Source organism: Rattus norvegicus, chromosome 6 (genome assembly GCF_036323735.1).
Source record: "Rattus norvegicus strain BN/NHsdMcwi chromosome 6, GRCr8, whole genome shotgun sequence".
Lineage (NCBI taxonomy): Eukaryota > Metazoa > Chordata > Mammalia > Rodentia > Muridae > Rattus > Rattus norvegicus.
In genome coordinates this window covers 93,370,133-93,389,064 of record NC_086024.1, presented here as the reverse complement: position 1 = coordinate 93,389,064, position 18,932 = coordinate 93,370,133, and the positions used below count along the sequence as shown (strand labels likewise).

The following is an 18,932-nucleotide window of genomic DNA, read 5'->3' as shown; positions in this document are numbered from 1 at the left end:
ACATACTATTCTGAATCTGTAGTTATGCACAAGGATTGTGCATCCCTAATTTGGGAGAAGTGTTGATTTTTTAAATTTTACTTTGAGAGGATTTCTCTGTACGGCCTTGGATCTCAGGCTAGCCTCAAATTTATAGATCTGCCTACCTCTACCTCCCAAGTGCTGGGATTAAAGGCAAGAGTGTTGGATTTTTGAAAGATTTCAGAAATTGTGAATGGAGACCAGAAGAGGTATTGGATCTCTTAGAGCTAAAGTTACAGGCATTTTAAGCTGTCCAAGAAGGGTGCTGCAATCTAAACTCAGGTCCTCTGGAAAAGTAGTATTACCTCCTAATCACTAAACTCTGTGACTTTTATAACATTAAAAGTTATTTTGGGGTTGGGAATTTAGCTCAGTGGTAGAGCGCTTGCCTAGCAAGTGCAAGGCCTTGGGTTCGGTCCCCAGCTCTGAAAAAAAGAAAAAAAAATTATTTTAAACATTTATGAGTACGGGTATTTTTCTGAATGTATTTCTGTGTACCTGGTTTGTGTTATCCCTGCCTGAGAACATCAGAAGAGGGTTTCAGAGTCTCTGGAACTGGAGTTACAGTTATAAGCTGGCATGTGTGCTGGGGACTGGGAGTCTGCTGTAAGAGCAGTGCCCTTACATTACATTTCTTAAGTTATTTTGTATGCTTGTGTGCAACTTGGAAGAATCTGTTCTCTCCTCCCGTCAGTGCCGGTGACTGAACTTAGATGTCATGCTTTCCAACAAGAACCTTCACCTGCCGAGCCCAAGAACATTTTTAAAAAAAAATTTTTTTTTTTTTTTAAGAGCTGAGGACCGAACCCAGGGCCTTGAGCTTGCTAGGCAAGCGCTCTACCACTGAGCTAAATCCCCAAACCCTTAAAAACATTTTTAAATGTACTTTTAAGATTTACTTGTTATATATAAGCACATTGTGGCTGTCTTCAGACACATCAGAAGAGGGCATCATATTCCATTACAGATGGTTGTGAGCCACCATGTGGTTGCTAGGACTTGAACTCAGGACCTCTGGAAGAGCAGTCAGTGCGCTTAACCTCTGAGCCACCTCTCCAGCCCAGGTATGTGCTCTTAATTGCTGAACTATGAGTCCACTCCTAAAATTAAATTCACCTTTTATTAAATTAAAATTCCAGAGTCAAATGATTGAAAATGCTAACATAATATATTTTCTTACTGTGAAAATACACAAAAAACTTTCCTTTTTAAAATTTATTATTGCTAAAGCACAAATAAATATTCAATTGATATACATCTAGAAACCTTTCTCTTATCACACTAATTACTTTAACATATCAGAGGAATTTACAAAACAGGTTAGAGAACAAAAGTAAGAGATAATAGGAGCTTCCATTCTACCCATAGTATCTATTAAGACCACAGTGTGGGCAAGAGAGTGCAGATTCATTGTAGTCGTTCCTTGAATGAAAGATTGTAGACAAAATCTTCCACAGACACAGGTTTTGGCAGTATCCAAATCTTGGCAAAGGTGGTAAGGAATTATATCAGGGCCATATGGTATCCTATGGGGAAAATATATATATATATATTGTTACTAGATTCTTAATTTCATGTATTTAGACAAGAATTAGAATACTGGGGGTTGGGGATTTAGCTCAGTGGTAGAGCGCTTGCCTAGGAAGCGCAAGGCCCTGGGTTCGGTCCCCAGCTCCGAAAAAAAGAACAACAACAACAACAAAAAGAATTAGAATACTGAAGCTGGGTGTGGTGGTGCATACTTTTAGTCCCAGCACTTGGGAAACAGAGGCAGGCAGATCTATGTGAGTTGAGCCAGCCTTGTCTACAAATCTAGTTCTAGTTTAGCCAGGGTTCTAGTTCAAGCCCTTTCTTGAAAAACAAAACAAACAAAAATCAAAATAATCAGAACACTGAGTTATAATGAAATAAGAATAAAGTGTTTCAGAACTCAGTATAACTTTTATACTGCTAAGAATAAGACAAACAGATGGCAAAAAAAATAACAAAATGTCCCTGGATTTTGCTAGGTATAATCCTGGAAGCACTCTGGAGGATAAGGCTGAGTGAGGTTGAGGCCAGACAGGCCTATACAAGGAGACAAGTAATGAACAAATAGGGGGTTGGGGATTTAGCTCAGTGGTAGAGCGCTTGCCTAGGAAGCGCAAGGCCCTGGGTTCAATCCCCAGCTCCGAAAAAAAGAACCAAAAAAAAAAAAAAAAAAAAAAAAAAAAAGAAGTAATGAACAAATAGAAACAAGTTGAGGTCAACCTGAATGCATGAAACCCTGTCTTAAAAGCAAGCCTTGGTGGCACAGGCTTATAATCTCTACTTTGGAGGTTGGAGGAGGAAGATCCTAAATTCAAGGCCTGACTGGGCAGAGGATATAACTTGGTGGAAGGGTACTTGTAGCCTAAGGTTCAGTCTCCAGTGTAAAAAAAAAAGAAGGAGGCGGGGGAGGAGTGGGTGTGGTACTGTGTAGCACTTAGGAGGTAAAGGAAAGAGGACTGAAAGTTTGGGGCCAACCTAAACTACACAGTAAAATTTGTCTCAAAACCACCAAGATAATCTTTTTGGGAGGTAGGTGCTAGGGAATAAAGCTCAGTAGGTAAAGTCCTTGCAGAGTAAGCACGGGGATCTGAGTTTGATCCACAGATCCCACATACAAAACCTCAGTACAGTGCAGCACTTGTAATCTCAAAGTGAAAGAGACAAAACAGGTAGAACCCTGGACTCCCTGTCTACTTGATAAGTTCAGGATAAAATAAGACCATCTCTAAAAAGGATGGTCCCTAGGGAATGATGCTTGAAGCGACATTTGAGTCATACTTGTGTGAGCATAAATATATATACACTTTTCTTTAAAATAACATCTTTCCAGTATTTGTAGGTACTCAATAGTCCTGTTCTAATTTCATTCTACTGCTGTGTCAAAAGCAACTCGGGAAAGTTTATTTTGTATTTCTGGGTCACAGTCAAATCAGTAAGGGAAACCTGGCAGGAACCCAAGCCAGAGCTTGACAGAAACCACAGAGGAACAGGGCTTGTTGACTCACTCAGTGGCTAGCTCAGGCTAATGTTCAGCCGGTTTCCTTTTATAACCTAGGACTACCTGCCCAGAGACAGGGGTCCCCATACTAGGTTGGGCCCTCCAGTGTCAACTGCTAATCAAGACAACCCTTCACAGACAGCGCCACAGGCCAATTAATTATTCAAATGACACTTTTTTCAGCCAATTGTAGATTGTTAAGTTGACAGTTGATGCTAATAGGCCAGTTCACTTACTAGCTTCCAAATCTGTATGACAGAAACATAACAAACGAAAACAAATGCAAAAGCCTATCAAATAAACAAAACCAAGGCAATGGCATTCACTCTCACAAAACCACTGCACTTCAGAGCTAAGAGCAAGAGAACCAGCAGTTACTGAGTCCTTCATGTGTAAAATGTTTTGGTAGCTCATTTAGCCTCAAAATCTTGTAAAATATTATCCCAATTTCTGATGAGATTAAGAGGTTGACTAACACACTAAAGTCATATAAATGGGTAAAGCCAGTAGTCCAATTCAAGTATGGCTTGACAGACCACACCTCAGCACTGTGCCAGACTGGAATCAAACTTCTTGGTGTACTAGGATCAGACAGACTGCTGACCCCAGTCTTTTTTGTTTATTTTTTCCTTTAAAAAATTTTTTTAAACAGGGTCTTTCTATGTAGCCTTGGCTGTCCTGGAACTAGATCTGTAGACCAGGCTACCCTTGAACTCGAGAAATCTATCTTCTTCTGCCTCCAAAGCACTGGGATAAAGGTGTATGCTACCACCACCCAGCCAGGCACCCATTCTTAAAAGTCCCTGTAGCAAGGGTCAGGCTATGCACATTAGGAGTTATTAGGATTCACTGTTGGGGTGGGTGAGATGGCTCATTGGGTAAAGGTGCTGTGGTCAAGCCTGATGACCTGGGTTCAATCCCTAGAACCAATGTGGTGGAAGGAAGGAACCTACTCCAAGTTGTCCTCCGACCTTGTCCAAATGCTGTGGTGTTGTAAATGCTCCCATTAGTCCCTGATTCTACCAAATAACTAGAAGGTTAAAAGCCCAAAAAGACTATTACTCTGAGTTTCATCAGAATGTTAGGATGCTATTCAAGTACCATACTGCATGACTGAAAGTCTTACCTATAGGATAGCACGGCTTGTTCACAAGCTTCCAGTAAAGTTAATGGTACTTGAAGATTTATGATTGGAAGGACTTCTGGTTTTTCAAAAGTATTCCCAAAAAGGTCCAAGTATTCCAGGGATAACATTTTAAATTCACAAGGTAGATTTCTAAGTTTGTTTCGAGCTGCTGATAGAAAACGAAGGTTTGTTAACCGTCCTATCTTGAAGGGAAGGTGAATCAATTCATTATCATTAAGGTTTAAGTTAGTAAGTTCCCGGAATTGACAAAACTGCACAGGGAGTGCTTTGATTTTGTTCTTGCTGAGATCCAAACTCTGAAGTGACTTCTGAAGTGTGGATTTACACAAGGGCACACTAAACGACTCCAGCTGATTGTCACTAAGGTTAAGCTCTTGAAGGTGGGTGAGGTCTCCAATTGTAGCTGGAAGTTTTTTTATACAGTTGTGACTCAGGTCTAACTTCGTAAGACTTTTTAAGCACAGCATACGCATATCAACTCGGGCAAGCCTACAGTGAGAAGCCTGAAGATGTTCCAGAGAATATGGAAAGTTCTTGCTTAGAGGATAATCCTTTTTGGATGTGATAATCATTTTGGTTTTAAATTTTTCAAATTCTGAAGTCTTCACTGGCTTTAGTGTTGAAAGTGGTGTGTTCACATCAGAGCCTCTATGAGCCAGTCTCATAGCTGAAAGGAATGTCTTTAAATTGCCAGGATTGGCCTGAATAAAAAAAAAAAATTACACAATTATAAGTCCCACCTTAAATACTTCACGCTTGCTAGTTCTTCCCTTAAAGCCCTACAGCTCCATACACAGGCATGCAGCCACAGTTCTGAAACGGACTGTAAAAATATTTTAGTATTTGGTCTAAATTTTAACTTTGGAGCATAGTGAGAGGGCTGGTAGGTAAAGGTGCTTGTTGTGCCTGAGTTCCATCCCCAAAACCCACAGAATGGAAGAAGAGAACCAACACTTGCAGGTTCCCCTCAGACCTCCACCCATGAATAGACAGACACAGACAGACAGACAGACAGACAAACAGACAGACAGGCAGGCAGGCAGACAGACAGACAGGCAGACAGGCAGGCAGACAGACACACACATACACACACACACACACACACACACACACACACACACACACACACACACACACACGGAATAATGGTGGGACTGGTAAGCTGGCTCAGCAACTAAGAGCACTTGTTACTCTTGCCAAGGGCCAGGTTCGGGTCCCAGTGCCCACCTTAGGCTGCTTACAACGGTCTGCTTCTCTGCCTACAGGTCAGAGATGAGGATGTCATGGTCTCAGGCACTGTTGCAGCACAGGTCCTTGTGCTGCCATTCTCCTTGCTACCATGATAATGGATTAACCTCTGAAACTGTGTAAGGGAGCCCCAATTAAAGGCTTCTTTTATAAAAGTTGCCTCCGTCATGGTATCTCTTAATGCTAATAGAACAGTGACCGAGACAAAAATGCTTTATAAATAAATTTAAAATGTATTAATAATAACAACAACAAAAACCAGACAGTGGAAAGCTGTATGTGGTGCCCAGGCCTGTCTTCCTAGCACTAGAGAAGTTGAAACAGGGTTGCTGTCAGTTTTAGGTTAGCACGGTCTCAGACCCTATCTCAGACGCCTGCATGAATCTGTCTCTAATGTACATCTCATTTCAGGGTCTGCCAGCTGGCTCTGGGTCAAACGGCAGATGCTCCAACGTTATGAGGCATGAAGGGACTGTCCAGTAATCAGCAGTCTCTACAATTTAAGTTTTGGAAGTTATGTTTTTATGCTTTCTAATATGTTCAAGTAATATTTTATTCGTTCTTAGATTTCTGACCTGGTTGAAGACTATAGTCACATAAGCAAACTTGTTTAGCATTGAGAGATATGATACAGAAATGAAAGCATGATTTTCAGATGGTGATACTGGCTAAAATTCAGGGATAGAATTCTAAGTTCTTTAGTTAGGATATGATGGTAGAGTACTTTATCTACTTGACAAATGCGATGGACTGGATGTTACCTGTCTATCATACTCTGCAATTTACATTAACTGTTATGGTTATGCTCAATTTATGCCTGAGAGAAGAGCTTTTTTTATTTGGAAAGAAAAGGTGAGGCATTGGGGACTAGGTCTAATACTTTAATTGGGAATTGGCGTGTCCAAATGCTGAAGATCCTTATCCCCGACTGGTTTTTGATCGATCAATAAAGATGCCAACAGTCATGGCTGGGCAAAAGGAGACAGGCCAGGACCTTTAGAGTATCATGGGCTAAGAACTGAGAAAAAGGAGACAGGATCGCCATGACTAGGGGTGGGGGTGGATGGGACACAGGAGCTGCAGGAGAGAAAGTCAACCAGCCATGGGAGAATTGGGTTGGTGGGTTTCCCCAATTGGGCCGAGGGTAGGTAGCAGGGGAAAGTTTAGGAGTGCCCAGCCTTTGAGGTAGCCAAGGCATTTAAAATTAACTGTGTGCCTGTGTCTTCCATTCTCAAATCCTGTGCAAGTCTTTGGGCTTGCTGGGAGCCAGAGTGGTGTATCCGAATTCACTGCTACCGGCTGGCTATCAAGGGGCTTTAACAGCCAAGCCATCTGTGTGGATACAGTCTCCCTGTACATCCCGGGATGGCCACGAGCTTGACATGTAGATCATACTATCGTGGGCTTACAGAAATCCTCCTGCCTTCCTTCCAGTGCTGAGGTCACAACCATTCCGTGGTTTGAATATTTCTGTTACTATTCCCAACACCATACCTTACTCAGACAGATGTCCACAGGAGGCTCCTTTAACCGGACAGTGGCTTTCCCTTCGTCCACAAATTTGGTGAAGAGCTGCTCAATATTCTCTCTTAGCTAATTAAAATCAAAGAGGAAGGGGTTGCGGGGGACATAAAAGGAGAATTACTATTTAGTAACACTCACTGAAACTTGAATGCACCAGCCTTATTCCAGGTTTTAGTTTAGCTTTTAGTCCCATGTCTAAGTGTTTTATAAGTTTTTGTTTTTTAGGCAGATGAATAGTTACAGCTTCTAGCCAGCTGACACTGGGCATTACTGCTGTGTCTGCTGAGTGACTTTCCTGCATTTTCAGAGAATGTTTTCCCTCTTCCAACTCAGTTACATGGCTATGGTCACAAGAGTCAGCAGTAGTTCTCTTCCTTCATAGTCTCGTCCCTTAGTTCAAGTGACAGTGCCTTCCACTAGACTATATGCAAACTTCATGAGAGCTGAAAGCTTGTCTTGTTGCCATGGCAACCTCTGAACTAGATGAACGACTGACATAACTGATGCTTTTTGCTTTAGACTTTAACTCTTTACTGAGAGGCTGATATGTACCAGGCACCATAATGAGAGTGGAGCAGCGTTAATAAGAATGGCATGCTGACAACAGGTACTAAGTTGACAGTCTGAGGGAGACGGTTATTGAGAAAGCACGACAGAAGGAAAGCAGGGGTCACTATAACCTAAGAAAACCTTACCCACTTTAGAGTAGAAATGTGAGTTTAAAGGTGAGAGAATTAAAAGACTAGGAACATGTTGGGATACTGGTCAGGTGGATAGAAGGAAATGGCACTTCAGGTGGGGGTAACATATTTTCACGTTGCCAGAAAGGGAGAGCTTGTTAACTGTGAGGGGCCAAGGACACAGAAGTGTACGATAGACTAAAAAGTGTTGTTTTTTTTTTTTTTGGGGGGGGGGGCACAGATGAGTATGGAAAGAAAACAGCCAAGAGTTAAGGATTCAAGAACCATGAAACTTGAAGGGTTGGGAATTTGGCTCAGTGGTAGAGCACTTGCCTAGGAAGCACAAGGCCCTGGGTTCGGTCGGGGCGGGCGGGGGGGAACCATGAAACTCACTAAAGGATTGAAGTTAAACACTTAGATCTGCATTAAAATTTCTCCTGGAAAGCTAGGTGTAGTGCTCAAACCTTTAATCCCAGCACTCACCCAGGAGGGAGAGCCATATGGATCTCTGTGAATTCCAGGCTAGACTGGTCTACAGAGTTCCAGGACAGCTAGGTACAAAGTGAGGGCCTATTTTAAAACAAAAACAAGTTCTCGCTCTTGGAGCCAGGTAGTGGCACTCGCCTTTAATCCCAACAATTGGGACAGAAGGAGGAGGGACTTTTATGAGTTTGAAGCCAGCCTGGTCTACAGTGAGTTCCAGACCAGCCATAGCTACATAGCAAGACCTTGTTTGACTACATACATGCATACATTTAATTTTTTTTCTCCTAGAACTGCAGTGTAAAGTCTTAGCTGGACTTGGCTGAAGGAGAGAAAGACAGGATAAAAGAGAGACAACATAGAATCAGACTCCTTAATAACTCAGACAAGAAAGGGATAGTTTAGATTATAGCTCGAATGGAAAATGTAGTTAAAATGATAGAATCCTTGCCTACCATGCATGAAGCCCTAGGTTTTGCCCTCAATACAGCAGTGCAAATCAGGTGTGTAGTGGTAACCCCAGCACTTGGGAGGTAGAGGTTGGTGGATCAGAAATTCAAGGTCTTCCTTACCACTACTACCCTAACATGTACAAGGTCCTGGGCTCAATCCCCAGCACTCCAAAATTAAATGAATGAATAAAACTAAGTTGAATAAGATAATACTCTCTTCCCTCAAGTTAAGTAATGTGAATTATAATATGTAAGGGAAAGAATCCCAGAAACCATAAAACCCAATTAAAAAAAAAATGAGATGAAGGGTGATGAATCATTCCCTCATCTCCAGTTACAGCAGACACGAAGACATCTTGTTTTGACCAACTATCAGTGCCTGGTAATTGAGGAAAATGGATTTTATAAATCTTGTTTTCAAACTTCCGGTTCAGTTTCAGACAGGCTAGACCTGAGTTTGCCATTAGTACTACAGGCACAAAGAACCTCTGGACCCAAGTCGGGTGAAGCATTTTCCAAACAAATAACGCAGATATATGTGGCAAACTTCTTCAACAACAACGCCAAGATTTTTTTTGAAAGATTTATTTATTTATTTTGTATATGAGTACATTGTAGCTGTCTTCAGACACACCAGAAGGGGACATCAGATCCCATTACGGATGGTTGTGAGCCACCATGTGGTTGCTGGGAATTGAACTCAGGACCTCTGGAAGAGCAGTCGGTGCTCTTAACCACTGAGCCATCTCTCCAGCCCAACAACGCCAAGATTTAACCCAAACTCTAGCTGGATAGTATTCATTGTTATATGCACTCGCTATGTGCTGGAGATTTAACCAAGAACCTCATATAGCTGCTCAGAGGCTTGTACACGGGCGGGATCGCTATCTACCAGCTCACACCCGCAGAAGCCAGTAGCTGAATTAAGGAGTGTGTGTACGCTCAACGAACCGCGGACGCGTACCCGGTAGCGGGTTCCTTGCCTGTCCTTCATGGTGGAGACTAGCAGGCAGGCGCAGCCGCTGGTCTCTGTCCTTGCTCCAGGCTGCAGCTCATTCTTGCTCGGGGCCTGGCACAGGCTCACCACCGCTCGCACGCCCTTTCCTCGGCTCTTGAGTCCCAAGGTTGGCAAGTGACAGCTACGGACCTCAACCTCGCAGGGAAGCCTCATCTTGCAGCTAGCTTGCCTTCAGGTCCTTCAGGCTTTAAAATTTGGCGCCTCCCGCCCCGCAAGGCCGCCGGGGGGGTCCTCGCATTAGAGCTGTCCGTGGCGCGCCTGCACCCACCGGTTCTGTGGCTTCTCGGAATTCCACCTAAATTCCCTGTAGGATGGTGGAGGGCCCAATTTTTAGCGTTATTTAACGTTTAATGACCGAACCTCTGCGTGCTCGGCGTTCTCAGAGGAGCCTCCTTCTGTCTTTGGACAGGCGGCCGCCGAAGGCACCATGTTTTTAGCTGGGGGCGTGGTGGGTGCGGGTGTGCGCTGCGGGTCTGGCGCCCTCAGCTCAAGGCCCGCCTACCCGGGGTTAGGGATACCTGGAAGGCGGTTGTCACCTTGTTTATAGAGACAGACGCCAGCGAGCAAGTACTCTTGTTAAGCACCATTTCGAGTCAGAGCGGAGCTTTAGGTGACAATACTGGGCGACGCGATTCCTGTTGAGCAAGGTTTACTTTGCAGCCATGGTCGACCTTGGAAAGACCCACCTTCACTCCTCATTTCTTTTATTTACGAGCCCGTGGCGGTTGGGGATATCCAGGGTTGCCCCCACCCGCTCAGAGGAGAGGGGGAAAGGGATGAGGGAAGGGTTGTGGGAGGGGGTAAAAGGGATGTAAAATGAATAAGTAAAATAATTAAAAACTGCACGTATCGGGCTGTCTTACCCTCAATCTCTTGGGTATCAATTTTCAAGTAAAAGCTGCAAAATCCTCAGCGACTGTATATATATATATATATATTTGTTTGTTTATTTATAATTTTACTGACCTCGGGCCACAGAAGCGCTTACTCTCTAGGTGAAGTGGTGCAATAGAAACTCCTTTTGCCTTACCCTGATTGTACCTTGTAGTAAACAGTTCATCTAAGTTGCATATTTGTCATTGTGAAATGGCGTTCAGAAATACCAATTTTCAATTTAACTGTGGCAAAATTGCGATTTAGGCCTCAAAGGGCCATCCCCGTTCATACAGAGGATGCTGTAATTGTGTGCGCATTGGTTTCGAATCCTCAAAACCACGTATTCAGGAGATAGGCAGAGATAATAAATTGACAACCCACCACAAAAATTCTCTTATACATTCATAGATTTTGGTTGCTTAACATTTTTTTCTCCAGGTAGGTATTGTCACCTAAAGTTCTGCTCTGACTTGACGGAGAGAGCATGTCCCCTGCTAGAGCATCAAAAACATTTATTGCAGCATTCTCAGGCTTATGGAAAAAATATATTTAAGCTAACCAGAATTTTCAAGGACCATCAGGCTTCATAAGTTACCTATTTTTGGTATTTGGTGGATAATAGTTCAGAACAAAATAGAACACCATCCTGAAGTGTCACAAGTGTGCATTAGGTACAGTTGAGAGCTAGAATTTAAATTCAGTTTAAAATTTGTAATTTTAATTACATAGTTTCTGAAATGCGAAACAGTCAAGAACATAAGGGTTTTGGTTCAGTAAAAACATTAAGCAGCTTCAGTATATGTAGGTTATAGCCAATAGCGGTTTTAGGCTGACACAATGGTATATGCTGCCACATACCTGTCAGACCCTCTCTTGCACACTCTGGCCTGGATATTGGACTTACAGTCTCATGCATAGTAGACAAGCAATCATGAAGTATACCCTCCAACCCCAATATAATTTGAGCTTGAACTTGAACTCGCAGAGATCTGCTTGCCTCTGCCTCCCGAGTGCTGGGATTAAAGGTGTGTACCACCACGCCTGGCACCGATTTTCCTTCTCCAATTACACCTAAAATTTGTTTTTATTTTCCTAAGTTTCTGGCATATACTAGGCATTCAATTGATAATGCAGTGAGTTTCTCTGATGGCTCTCCACATCTTTGCCCATAATAACATCATTTACTGTGGTGTGTAGCTAGTTAGATTGTGGCAAAATAGTTGGAGCTGGAGACTGAGGTCAGTTGACAAAGATTAGCAGCCCTGGCCCCCTTGAGCTTCATATAACAAGTGGAGCATGCCCAGTTTTCGGAAAGAGACTGGAAGGCCTTCCTCCCCTGGGCTTCATGGACCTAACAGAACAAGTGCAGGAAAAACTCTGTGGTACAAACTTGGGAGAGACACTTGGCTATGTAAAAGGCCCAGGGAATGTCTTTTTTACTCAGCTCCCTGGCCCACTCCTGTAGTGATACTTCTGGAATTTTGGTTTCTTTAAACAAAACAAAACAAACAAACAAACAAAAAAACCCCACAGAAATAGGGCTAGAGACATGACTCAGAGGTTAAGAGTACTGGCTGCTCTTCCAGAGGTCTAATTCCCAGCACCCACATGGGTGGCTCATGAACACCTGTAATGAGATCTGGTACCCTCTTCTGGGCTGCAGGCAGACATACGTGCAGGCAGAACGCTGTGTACATAATAAATACAAACAAAAAACTCCACATAAATAGTATAAGAATATGCTTTCATTTTAATCCCAGGTGTAGGGATATGGGACTGTTTCAAACTGTCTGCAGCAGCTAATTACAATTTGCCTTGTGCTCTAGCAGAGGCATGGTTTTGCCCGCTCTGGACGGTTTCTGTGATTGTGTAACATTTGGGATTCTGAGAACTTTTCAGAGGGTGTATAAATGAGAACCTCAAGAGGCAGGGTGGGTGGTTCTTGGTCATTCAGGGGGGCTGGCTGTAGTTTGTTAATAATAGTGCTCAAATAAGAAACAAAGAAATTAGATTGAGGGATCTCTCTCTCTCTCCCTCCCCCCTCTCCCTCCCTCCCTCCCCCCTCTCCCTCCCTCCCTCCCCCCTCTCCCTCCCTCCCTCCCTCCCTCCCTCCCTCCCTCCTCCCTCCCTCCCTCCCTCTTTCTCTCTCTACCCTTCTTTCTCTCCTATCTAGTGATAGGGAGTGAAAGCCCTGGAATAAAGGGTGGGAAAAAGAGGAACCCTCAAAGCAAAGACCTGCTACACACTCCCATTCTCCAGAGTGCTTTCTCTCTCTCAATAAATGGTATTTATCTTTATTTTCAACCATGCATCCCACTGGGTCAGTCCTTTGTCTTGGAATTTGAGCACTTTGAACCCTAATATACAGAGCTGTGGTTACTCATGCATTTTGTAACCTGTAGACCACACGCTTCCTGGGTTCTGAGTTATTAGTGTTATCTACAAGACTTAGGAAAGCATATTTGCGGAAGGGTAAATCAACAGCAAAAGTAGATAGGCTACTTAAATTAAGAAGCATGTGCTATTTGTTTAACAAACAGAGCGGGCTCATCTTAAATCCATATTCCTTGAATAAATAGATAGCCATTTGAACTCTATTCTGATTCATTCTCCCTCAACCTTGGGGTTGGGGCAGAAAAGTAAACTTTAATGGATTCAAGTTTAAAAATCAAATGTGAAAAGATAAAAACATCACAGGGAAATAATTCCTTTTAAAGAACAACTACCATCAAAAGAAAAGCAGTGAAAGGAATTGGGGGCTTCATCTAGGGCTTTGGGGCAACTGGAAAGCACTCTACCTTAAGGATTCGCCGTCACACGCATGCACACAAACACATGACACGCAAACCTAAAGGCAGCAATTTTAGAAATAGAAAAAATTTACATAAACTTGAAAATTTCCACATGGCTATCAAGAAGTCCCAAAAGGTACAGTAGTGACATCTTGGGGATAACGAACAGCTGTCTAATTGGACACAAGGCTCATTGGAGAGGTGGGAAATCCCGCCTGATATTGGAATCATAGCCAATTACCCTTGGCTAGTGAGGTCATGAGCAGAACCAACCACCACTGCCTTTCTAGACCAGTATAATTCCTAACTTCATTCCAAAGACTTAGCTGCCATAGGAAGGACGAGCGTAACTGCCACCCTTCATCGGAGATGCTCCTCTAAGAAGCAGATGGACCTTTACAGAAAGCCACAGCATGACTACGGGAAGAGATCAACTGACTGTGGGAATGTACGCCCAGCCCCAGCTGCTACATTTCAACACAACCTCAACACAACACTACACCCGGGGCTCAAGGAACATCTCAGATTGGAAGGACTGGAGGATAAGCACTTCTGCTTCCAGGAAAACCGCACCAGTGGAAGAGAAACCCCGTGCATCTAAACAAGAACAACAGCATTCACATGCCAGTGGGAATGGTGAGCATCTGGCAAGGGCACCATTGGAGGAAGAGCTACAAGGGAATTAAAGACTGTTGAGAGAGTCTTCCTCAGGCCTGAGCCCTCTAAATGGTCCTCCACCTCAAGTGGCCTGCCCTGAAAACACGCACATGTAGGCAACAATAAGTGGATTCAGCAAGATGTATTTATATGTTTATTTAAATGTGTATGTGTGATGAGAGCTCTTGGTGCTGCTTCAAGGATATCAGACAGAATATTAGACATTGGGCTAGGACAGGAAAGTAGGCTTCAGATGAATACAGCTGAGGAATGTGTCCCTTGAATCTTGATCATCTTGATAAATCCCTAGGCTTTGTTTACTGCCTTGTCTGTTCCTTGATTATCTTATTTATGCCTTGTTTGTTCCTTGACCCAGAACTGACTCTATTCTTTGCATGCACTTAAAATGGTATAAAAGCAGCTTGGGAAAAAAATAAACATGCATTAGCGCTTGCTGGAGCCATACTATAGTGTTGTCTAACTGTCTTTTATTTCCTTAATCTTCACTCCCTCCCTTGAGACCCCGTGGACTGACTGTGCAGGCTTGGTCATATATGTGGCAGTAATAATTAAATGGGTCATGAGGTGGGAGAGAGGAGGGGGAAATGATGTAACTACACTATACATATATATGAAATAAAAATAAATTTAATTTAAAAATTGATGCTTTGCATTAGCACACACATGATTCCTCACTAAAATGAATTTCTTACAAAAAAAACTTTGCATGAAAAACATAGTGTGATGGTTAATTTTGGCCCGGTACTGGATTGATGGAAGAGAAGAGAAGGCACCCCTGAGCTGGTGACCTGCAGCACTGCAATCTTCTCACTTTGTCTAGCATCAATATTTTTTTTTTTTTTTGGTTCTTTTTTTCGGAGCTGGGGACCGAACCCAGGGCCTTGCGTCTAGCATCAATATTAATCTAGGCCTGTGCTCCTCATTTGTTAGGTGCATCGCATGCCATCAGAGCAGGATAGAGAGAGACAAACAACAACAATGAATAGAACTGTAATTGGAAGGTTTGAGAGAATCCTCTGTGTGTGTGTGTGTGTGTGTGTGTGTGTGTGTGTGTGTGTAAAACACCAGATTTGAATTGAAGAATTTGACAGCAGAAATTAAATTATATCTGGTCTTTAAATCTGTGACTCTTTCATTATCAAATAATGGGTAAGGATTGTCTACCAACATCCCAAAGTAACATATTTTGTTTTTAAGTTCTCATTAGAGGTCGTCTGCAAAGGGCTTTTTTTCTTAATTGTTGTATACTGAGCTACATCCTATGTCTAGTTAAAGCTTTCATTTCGGGGGGCAGGGCTTGTGCAATTTTAGGTTTCTGTGGAAGCATGGCATCTAAGTGTTTTTCGTTAGAAACTTGCATTTTGAAATTTGTTGTTAGTTGCTGTTATCAAATTATCTAATAAAAGCAACCTTTATTTCGCATTACTTCTTTTCTTCAGATTCAGCCACTTAAACTGCTCTTGATAGCACAAGCAAGCCCAGTATTGGAGACTGAAGCATTAGAATAGGGAGTTTGAGTCAATTTTGGGCAAAATAGCGAGTTCTGGGCCTGTCTTGTCTATACAGAGGCTGTTACAAAAACAAAAGAAAAATAAATTAGGTAACTACATCTAGGTATCAAGTATACTAAGGGTGACATTATCACATAAACTGAAGGCCTTATTCCCCACTCCATTGAAAGATGAGGAGTGTGTCTGGTCAGAAGATTAAAAATCTTTTGTTAATAAGAGGGAAAGAAACCCCTATCGTTGACGCCTACTCATTACACTTGATTTAAGTTGTCTTATAATTTCGGGACAGTAGGTGTCAGTGTCGAGCGAAGGTAAAATCGTATCTCTAAGTGAACGTTTGAGTTAAAAGGGAAGGTAATTACGGTTGGGAATGAGAAAAGGGGGAATTTGATTTAAGAAAAGGTAATTAAGTTAACTAATGAATAATATAAGTGGCCAAAAGAGACGGGGTCTCGCTATGTTGCCCAGGCTGGAGTGCAGTGGCTATTCACAGGCGCGATCCCACTACTGATCAGCACGGGAGTTTTGACCTGCTCCGTTTCCGACCTGGGCCGGTTCACCCCTCCTTAGGCAACCTGGTGGTCCCCCGCTCCCGGGAGGTCACCATATTGATGCCGAACTTAGTGCGGACACCCGATCGGCATAGCGCACTACAGCCCAGAACTCCTGGACTCAAGCGATCCTCCTGTCTCAGCCTCCCGAGTAGCTGGGACTACAGGCGTGCGCCACCGCGCCCGGCGATCGCGGAGGGCGGCGGGAAGATACTAGAGTTTCGGCGGGCCGTGACGTCACCTATTGTGCCCGCCCAGCCAGCCTTAGAAATGTCACTCAAAGCACAGGAACCAATGTTATCGCACTACGCACGCGTCACGTTTTAGCGTTGTATTCTGGGTAAAGTGTGGCTCCAAGAACTTTGAAGAGCGCATGCGTGCGCCAGCTCGTTCCTTTTTCCTCCTTGGGCGTCTGAAGGCAAGATGGGTCACCAGCAGCTCTACTGGAGTCACCCGCGGAAGTTCGGCCAGGGTTCTCGCTCTTGGTAAGAAACCGGTTGTGGAGACCGCGGTTAGAGGGAAGGGCCACTGTTGGTGGCGGGTTGTCCGAAATTCAAGGCTCGCGGCTGGCGCGCCGCGCAGGGCCCTCGGAGCCGCCGTCGCCATTACGGACTGGTGCTAGGCCGGGTGGGTCCTGCTTGCCGGTGGTGCGAGTGGAGGAATGCTGTAACATGTGGGGCCTGCATAAACGCCTTCTCTTTCTCCTTCCTCCAGCCGCGTCTGCTCTAACCGCCACGGTCTGATCCGTAAATACGGGCTGAACATGTGCCGACAGTGCTTCCGTCAGTACGCGAAGGACATAGGCTTCATTAAGGTACCCGCGGTTGGGCGGGAGCGTTAAGACCCACACCCACACAGCGGAGGGTTTAAGCAATCAAGAGTTCCAGAAGTGCAGGGTGAAGGATTTAATGCCTGGTCAGATTTAGGTGTCAGGTGGCTGAAAATGTTTAACGTAGGAGATAGTATATTTTCTACATAGTAGCTGAGTATATTCTAACCGAATTTCTGACGGGGGAATGTTTGATACTGGGAAGAGCCATGTTTCAGGCCTTAATAACCACGAACCACCAAGGTTGTGGGTGATCACATTAGTCCTACTTGAAACGTTAATTCCTCAAAAGTCACTTTTTTGACCAAAGACATTTTCTAATAAAATTAAATTATAAAATTCACCTGCTTTTTAATTTACCATTTTTCCCCCCCAAACCGGTTTCTCTGTAGCTCTGGCTGTCCTGCAACTCACTTTAGATCAGGTCAGGCTGACCTCAGTCCTCTGCTAGGGTTAAAGGTGTGCATCATACCCAGATGCAGGACCAGTTCTAAATAAGCTTGTGTTTAATGGGCCTACATGTTATCTTACACTGCTCTCTGAGGTGCAGCAGAGAGTTTTAAGCTAGTATTGATCAAATAATTACTGTAAGCCTAGTGATACATTTTAAAGATTTGAATGGCTAAATTCCAGTGTGTCAAGTTTGGAGAACCATTCCTTCTCTGGTCCCAAGTTTCTTCCAGTTAGGATGAACTGTAGAAACTGGCTGCTTAGTAACTCTCCAGAATATATGACATGGTTAATGTTAGAACAAGTTAAAATGCCACAATCACATTCTAAGTAATAACTCCTTCCCCTGTGTGCTTTTTTTGCAGTTGGACTAAGCGACCTGAATGGATGATTCGACTGTCTACCCAATGAAACCAACTGTCTACCCTGTGATACCAATCATGCTAGTCTTTGTGCACACAGAATAAAAAACTGAAGGCCTCTATGTGTGTGCTGGTTTTTTATTTATTTATTTTAGAAAAAGGAAGCGAAGATCTGGTGTTGCATTTAGGAAGCCTTTCTGTTAGAAGTATACTAGGAGCTGGGTTTATTGCACTCTAACCCAACTTAAGAGGCTGAGGCAAAAATGAATTTGAGGCAAGAGGAAATGGAACCAAGACAATTAGAAATGATCTTCTTGGGTGGCACAGGTTGGAGTAGCTTAGTCACTGACTTGGGGAGTGTGGGAGTCCTTAGGGTCCCAAGGGTTTTAACTTGAAACAACTGAATTACTGTTGGCAGGACTGAAGACAGGTTTGGAGAGGAGTAAGTGTTGGTGTGCTTAGTTTTAAATGTCTGTTACATAACCAGTGCAGCTTTCTAGGAAATACTTGTTAAAATTGGAGTACATAGAGTGGGGACTGGCAGTAGGATCTTCACTGTATAAATAAAGACTTGTATTTTTAGTTATCATCTGAGTGAATATACTTGAGAGGAAAGACTTTAGTTTCGCAAAGTAGTCTGAGGGTGGATCTAAGTGGGGTGTGGTTTGTGCCACCACTAATCCTAGCATTCATGTGGAGGCAGGAGAATCAAGAGTTGAAAATTTTGGGGGCTGGGGATTTAGCTCAGTGGTAGAGCGCTTACCTAGGAAGCGCAAGGCCCTGGGTTCGGTCCCCAGCTCCGAAAAAAAAGAAAAAGAAAAAAAAAAGTTGAAAATTTTACCTTCAGAAGTCTAGGTCAGCCTGGGCTACATGGACCAACAACAGGCTAAGTGTGGGATTTGTTCCAAATAGGGAATGAGTAATATTGAGTGCATCTGACTTGGAAGCAAACTGGCAGTTTGTGTGACTGGGAAACAGATTTATTTGTATGTACACCTTCATGCCAGAAGATTATACTATAGATGCTTACGAGCAATCACAATGTGGTTGCTGGGGATTGAACTTGGGGACGAGCAGCCAGTGCTCTTAACCTGTGAGCATCTCTCTAGCCTGAGCTGATTGGATTTTAGACCCCTAAGATAGTTTTTGAAATAGAGGGTGAACATTGCTGTTGGACCAGAAGATCCCGAATCCAGTTTTAAGTTTCATGGTAATCCATCTTGGCCTTTGACAATCTAGGTGTAGTGCATTCCTACAAACTGCATTTGGTAGGTGGGGGTAA

At 43.4% G+C, this 18,932-nt stretch overlaps 2 protein-coding genes and 1 non-coding gene across 6 annotated transcripts; 1 reads left to right on the top strand and 2 right to left on the bottom strand.

The window, feature by feature from the left end:
* Positions 1 to 1,114: 1,114 nt before the first annotated feature.
* On the bottom strand, positions 1,115 to 9,906 carry Lrr1 (leucine rich repeat protein 1). 3 transcript variants are annotated; one of them, NM_001109483.1, is made up of 4 exons: positions 9,548 to 9,789; positions 6,939 to 7,037; positions 4,176 to 4,897; positions 1,115 to 1,547 (listed from the first exon to the last, which is right to left on the bottom strand). In NM_001109483.1, the coding sequence occupies exons 1-4, from the start codon at positions 9,752 to 9,754 to the stop codon at positions 1,307 to 1,309; spliced, it is 1,269 nt and encodes a 422-aa protein (NP_001102953.1). In that variant the 5' UTR covers positions 9,755 to 9,789; the 3' UTR covers positions 1,115 to 1,306. The 3 variants fall into 3 exon arrangements, with proteins under 3 accessions (NP_001102953.1, XP_008762941.1, XP_038968862.1); XM_008764719.4 differs by lacking the exon at positions 6,939 to 7,037 and having other exon boundaries at positions 1,123 to 1,547; positions 9,548 to 9,901; XM_039112934.2 differs by lacking the exon at positions 4,176 to 4,897 and having other exon boundaries at positions 1,379 to 1,547; positions 9,548 to 9,906.
* Positions 9,907 to 15,894: 5,988 nt separating this feature from the next.
* Positions 15,895 to 16,193, bottom strand: Rn7sl1 (RNA component of signal recognition particle 7SL1). The gene has a single exon (NR_110377.1).
* Positions 16,194 to 16,333: 140 nt separating this feature from the next.
* Rps29 (ribosomal protein S29) lies at positions 16,334 to 17,772 on the top strand. 2 transcript variants are annotated; one of them, NM_012876.2, is made up of 3 exons: positions 16,374 to 16,494; positions 16,724 to 16,823; positions 17,654 to 17,772. In NM_012876.2, exons 1-3 carry the CDS (start codon positions 16,433 to 16,435, stop codon positions 17,660 to 17,662), a joined length of 171 nt encoding a protein of 56 aa, NP_037008.1. In that variant the 5' UTR covers positions 16,374 to 16,432; the 3' UTR covers positions 17,663 to 17,772. The 2 variants fall into 2 exon arrangements, with proteins under 2 accessions (XP_063117631.1, NP_037008.1); XM_063261561.1 differs by having other exon boundaries at positions 16,334 to 16,494; positions 16,724 to 17,772.
* The last annotated feature ends 1,160 nt before the right edge of the window (positions 17,773 to 18,932 follow it).

Bases quoted from the DNA above. Each gene is read 5' to 3' on its own strand.
- Lrr1 (NM_001109483.1), bottom strand. From the start codon at position 9,754: ATGAGGCTTCCCTGCGAGGTTGAGGTCCGTAGCTGTCACTTGCCAACC. The intron at 4,898-6,938 runs GTATGGTGTTGG...TTTTTTATTCAG, and splicing joins TGGACATCTGTCTGAGTAAG to GCCAATCCTGGCAATTTAAA. The intron at 1,548-4,175 runs GTAAGACTTTCA...TTTTCCCCATAG, and splicing joins CAAGCCGTGCTATCCTATAG to GATACCATATGGCCCTGATA.
- Rps29 (XM_063261561.1), top strand. From the start codon at position 16,433: ATGGGTCACCAGCAGCTCTACTGGAGTCACCCGCGGAAGTTCGGCCAG. The intron at 16,495-16,723 runs GTAAGAAACCGG...TCCTTCCTCCAG, and splicing joins GGCCAGGGTTCTCGCTCTTG to CCGCGTCTGCTCTAACCGCC.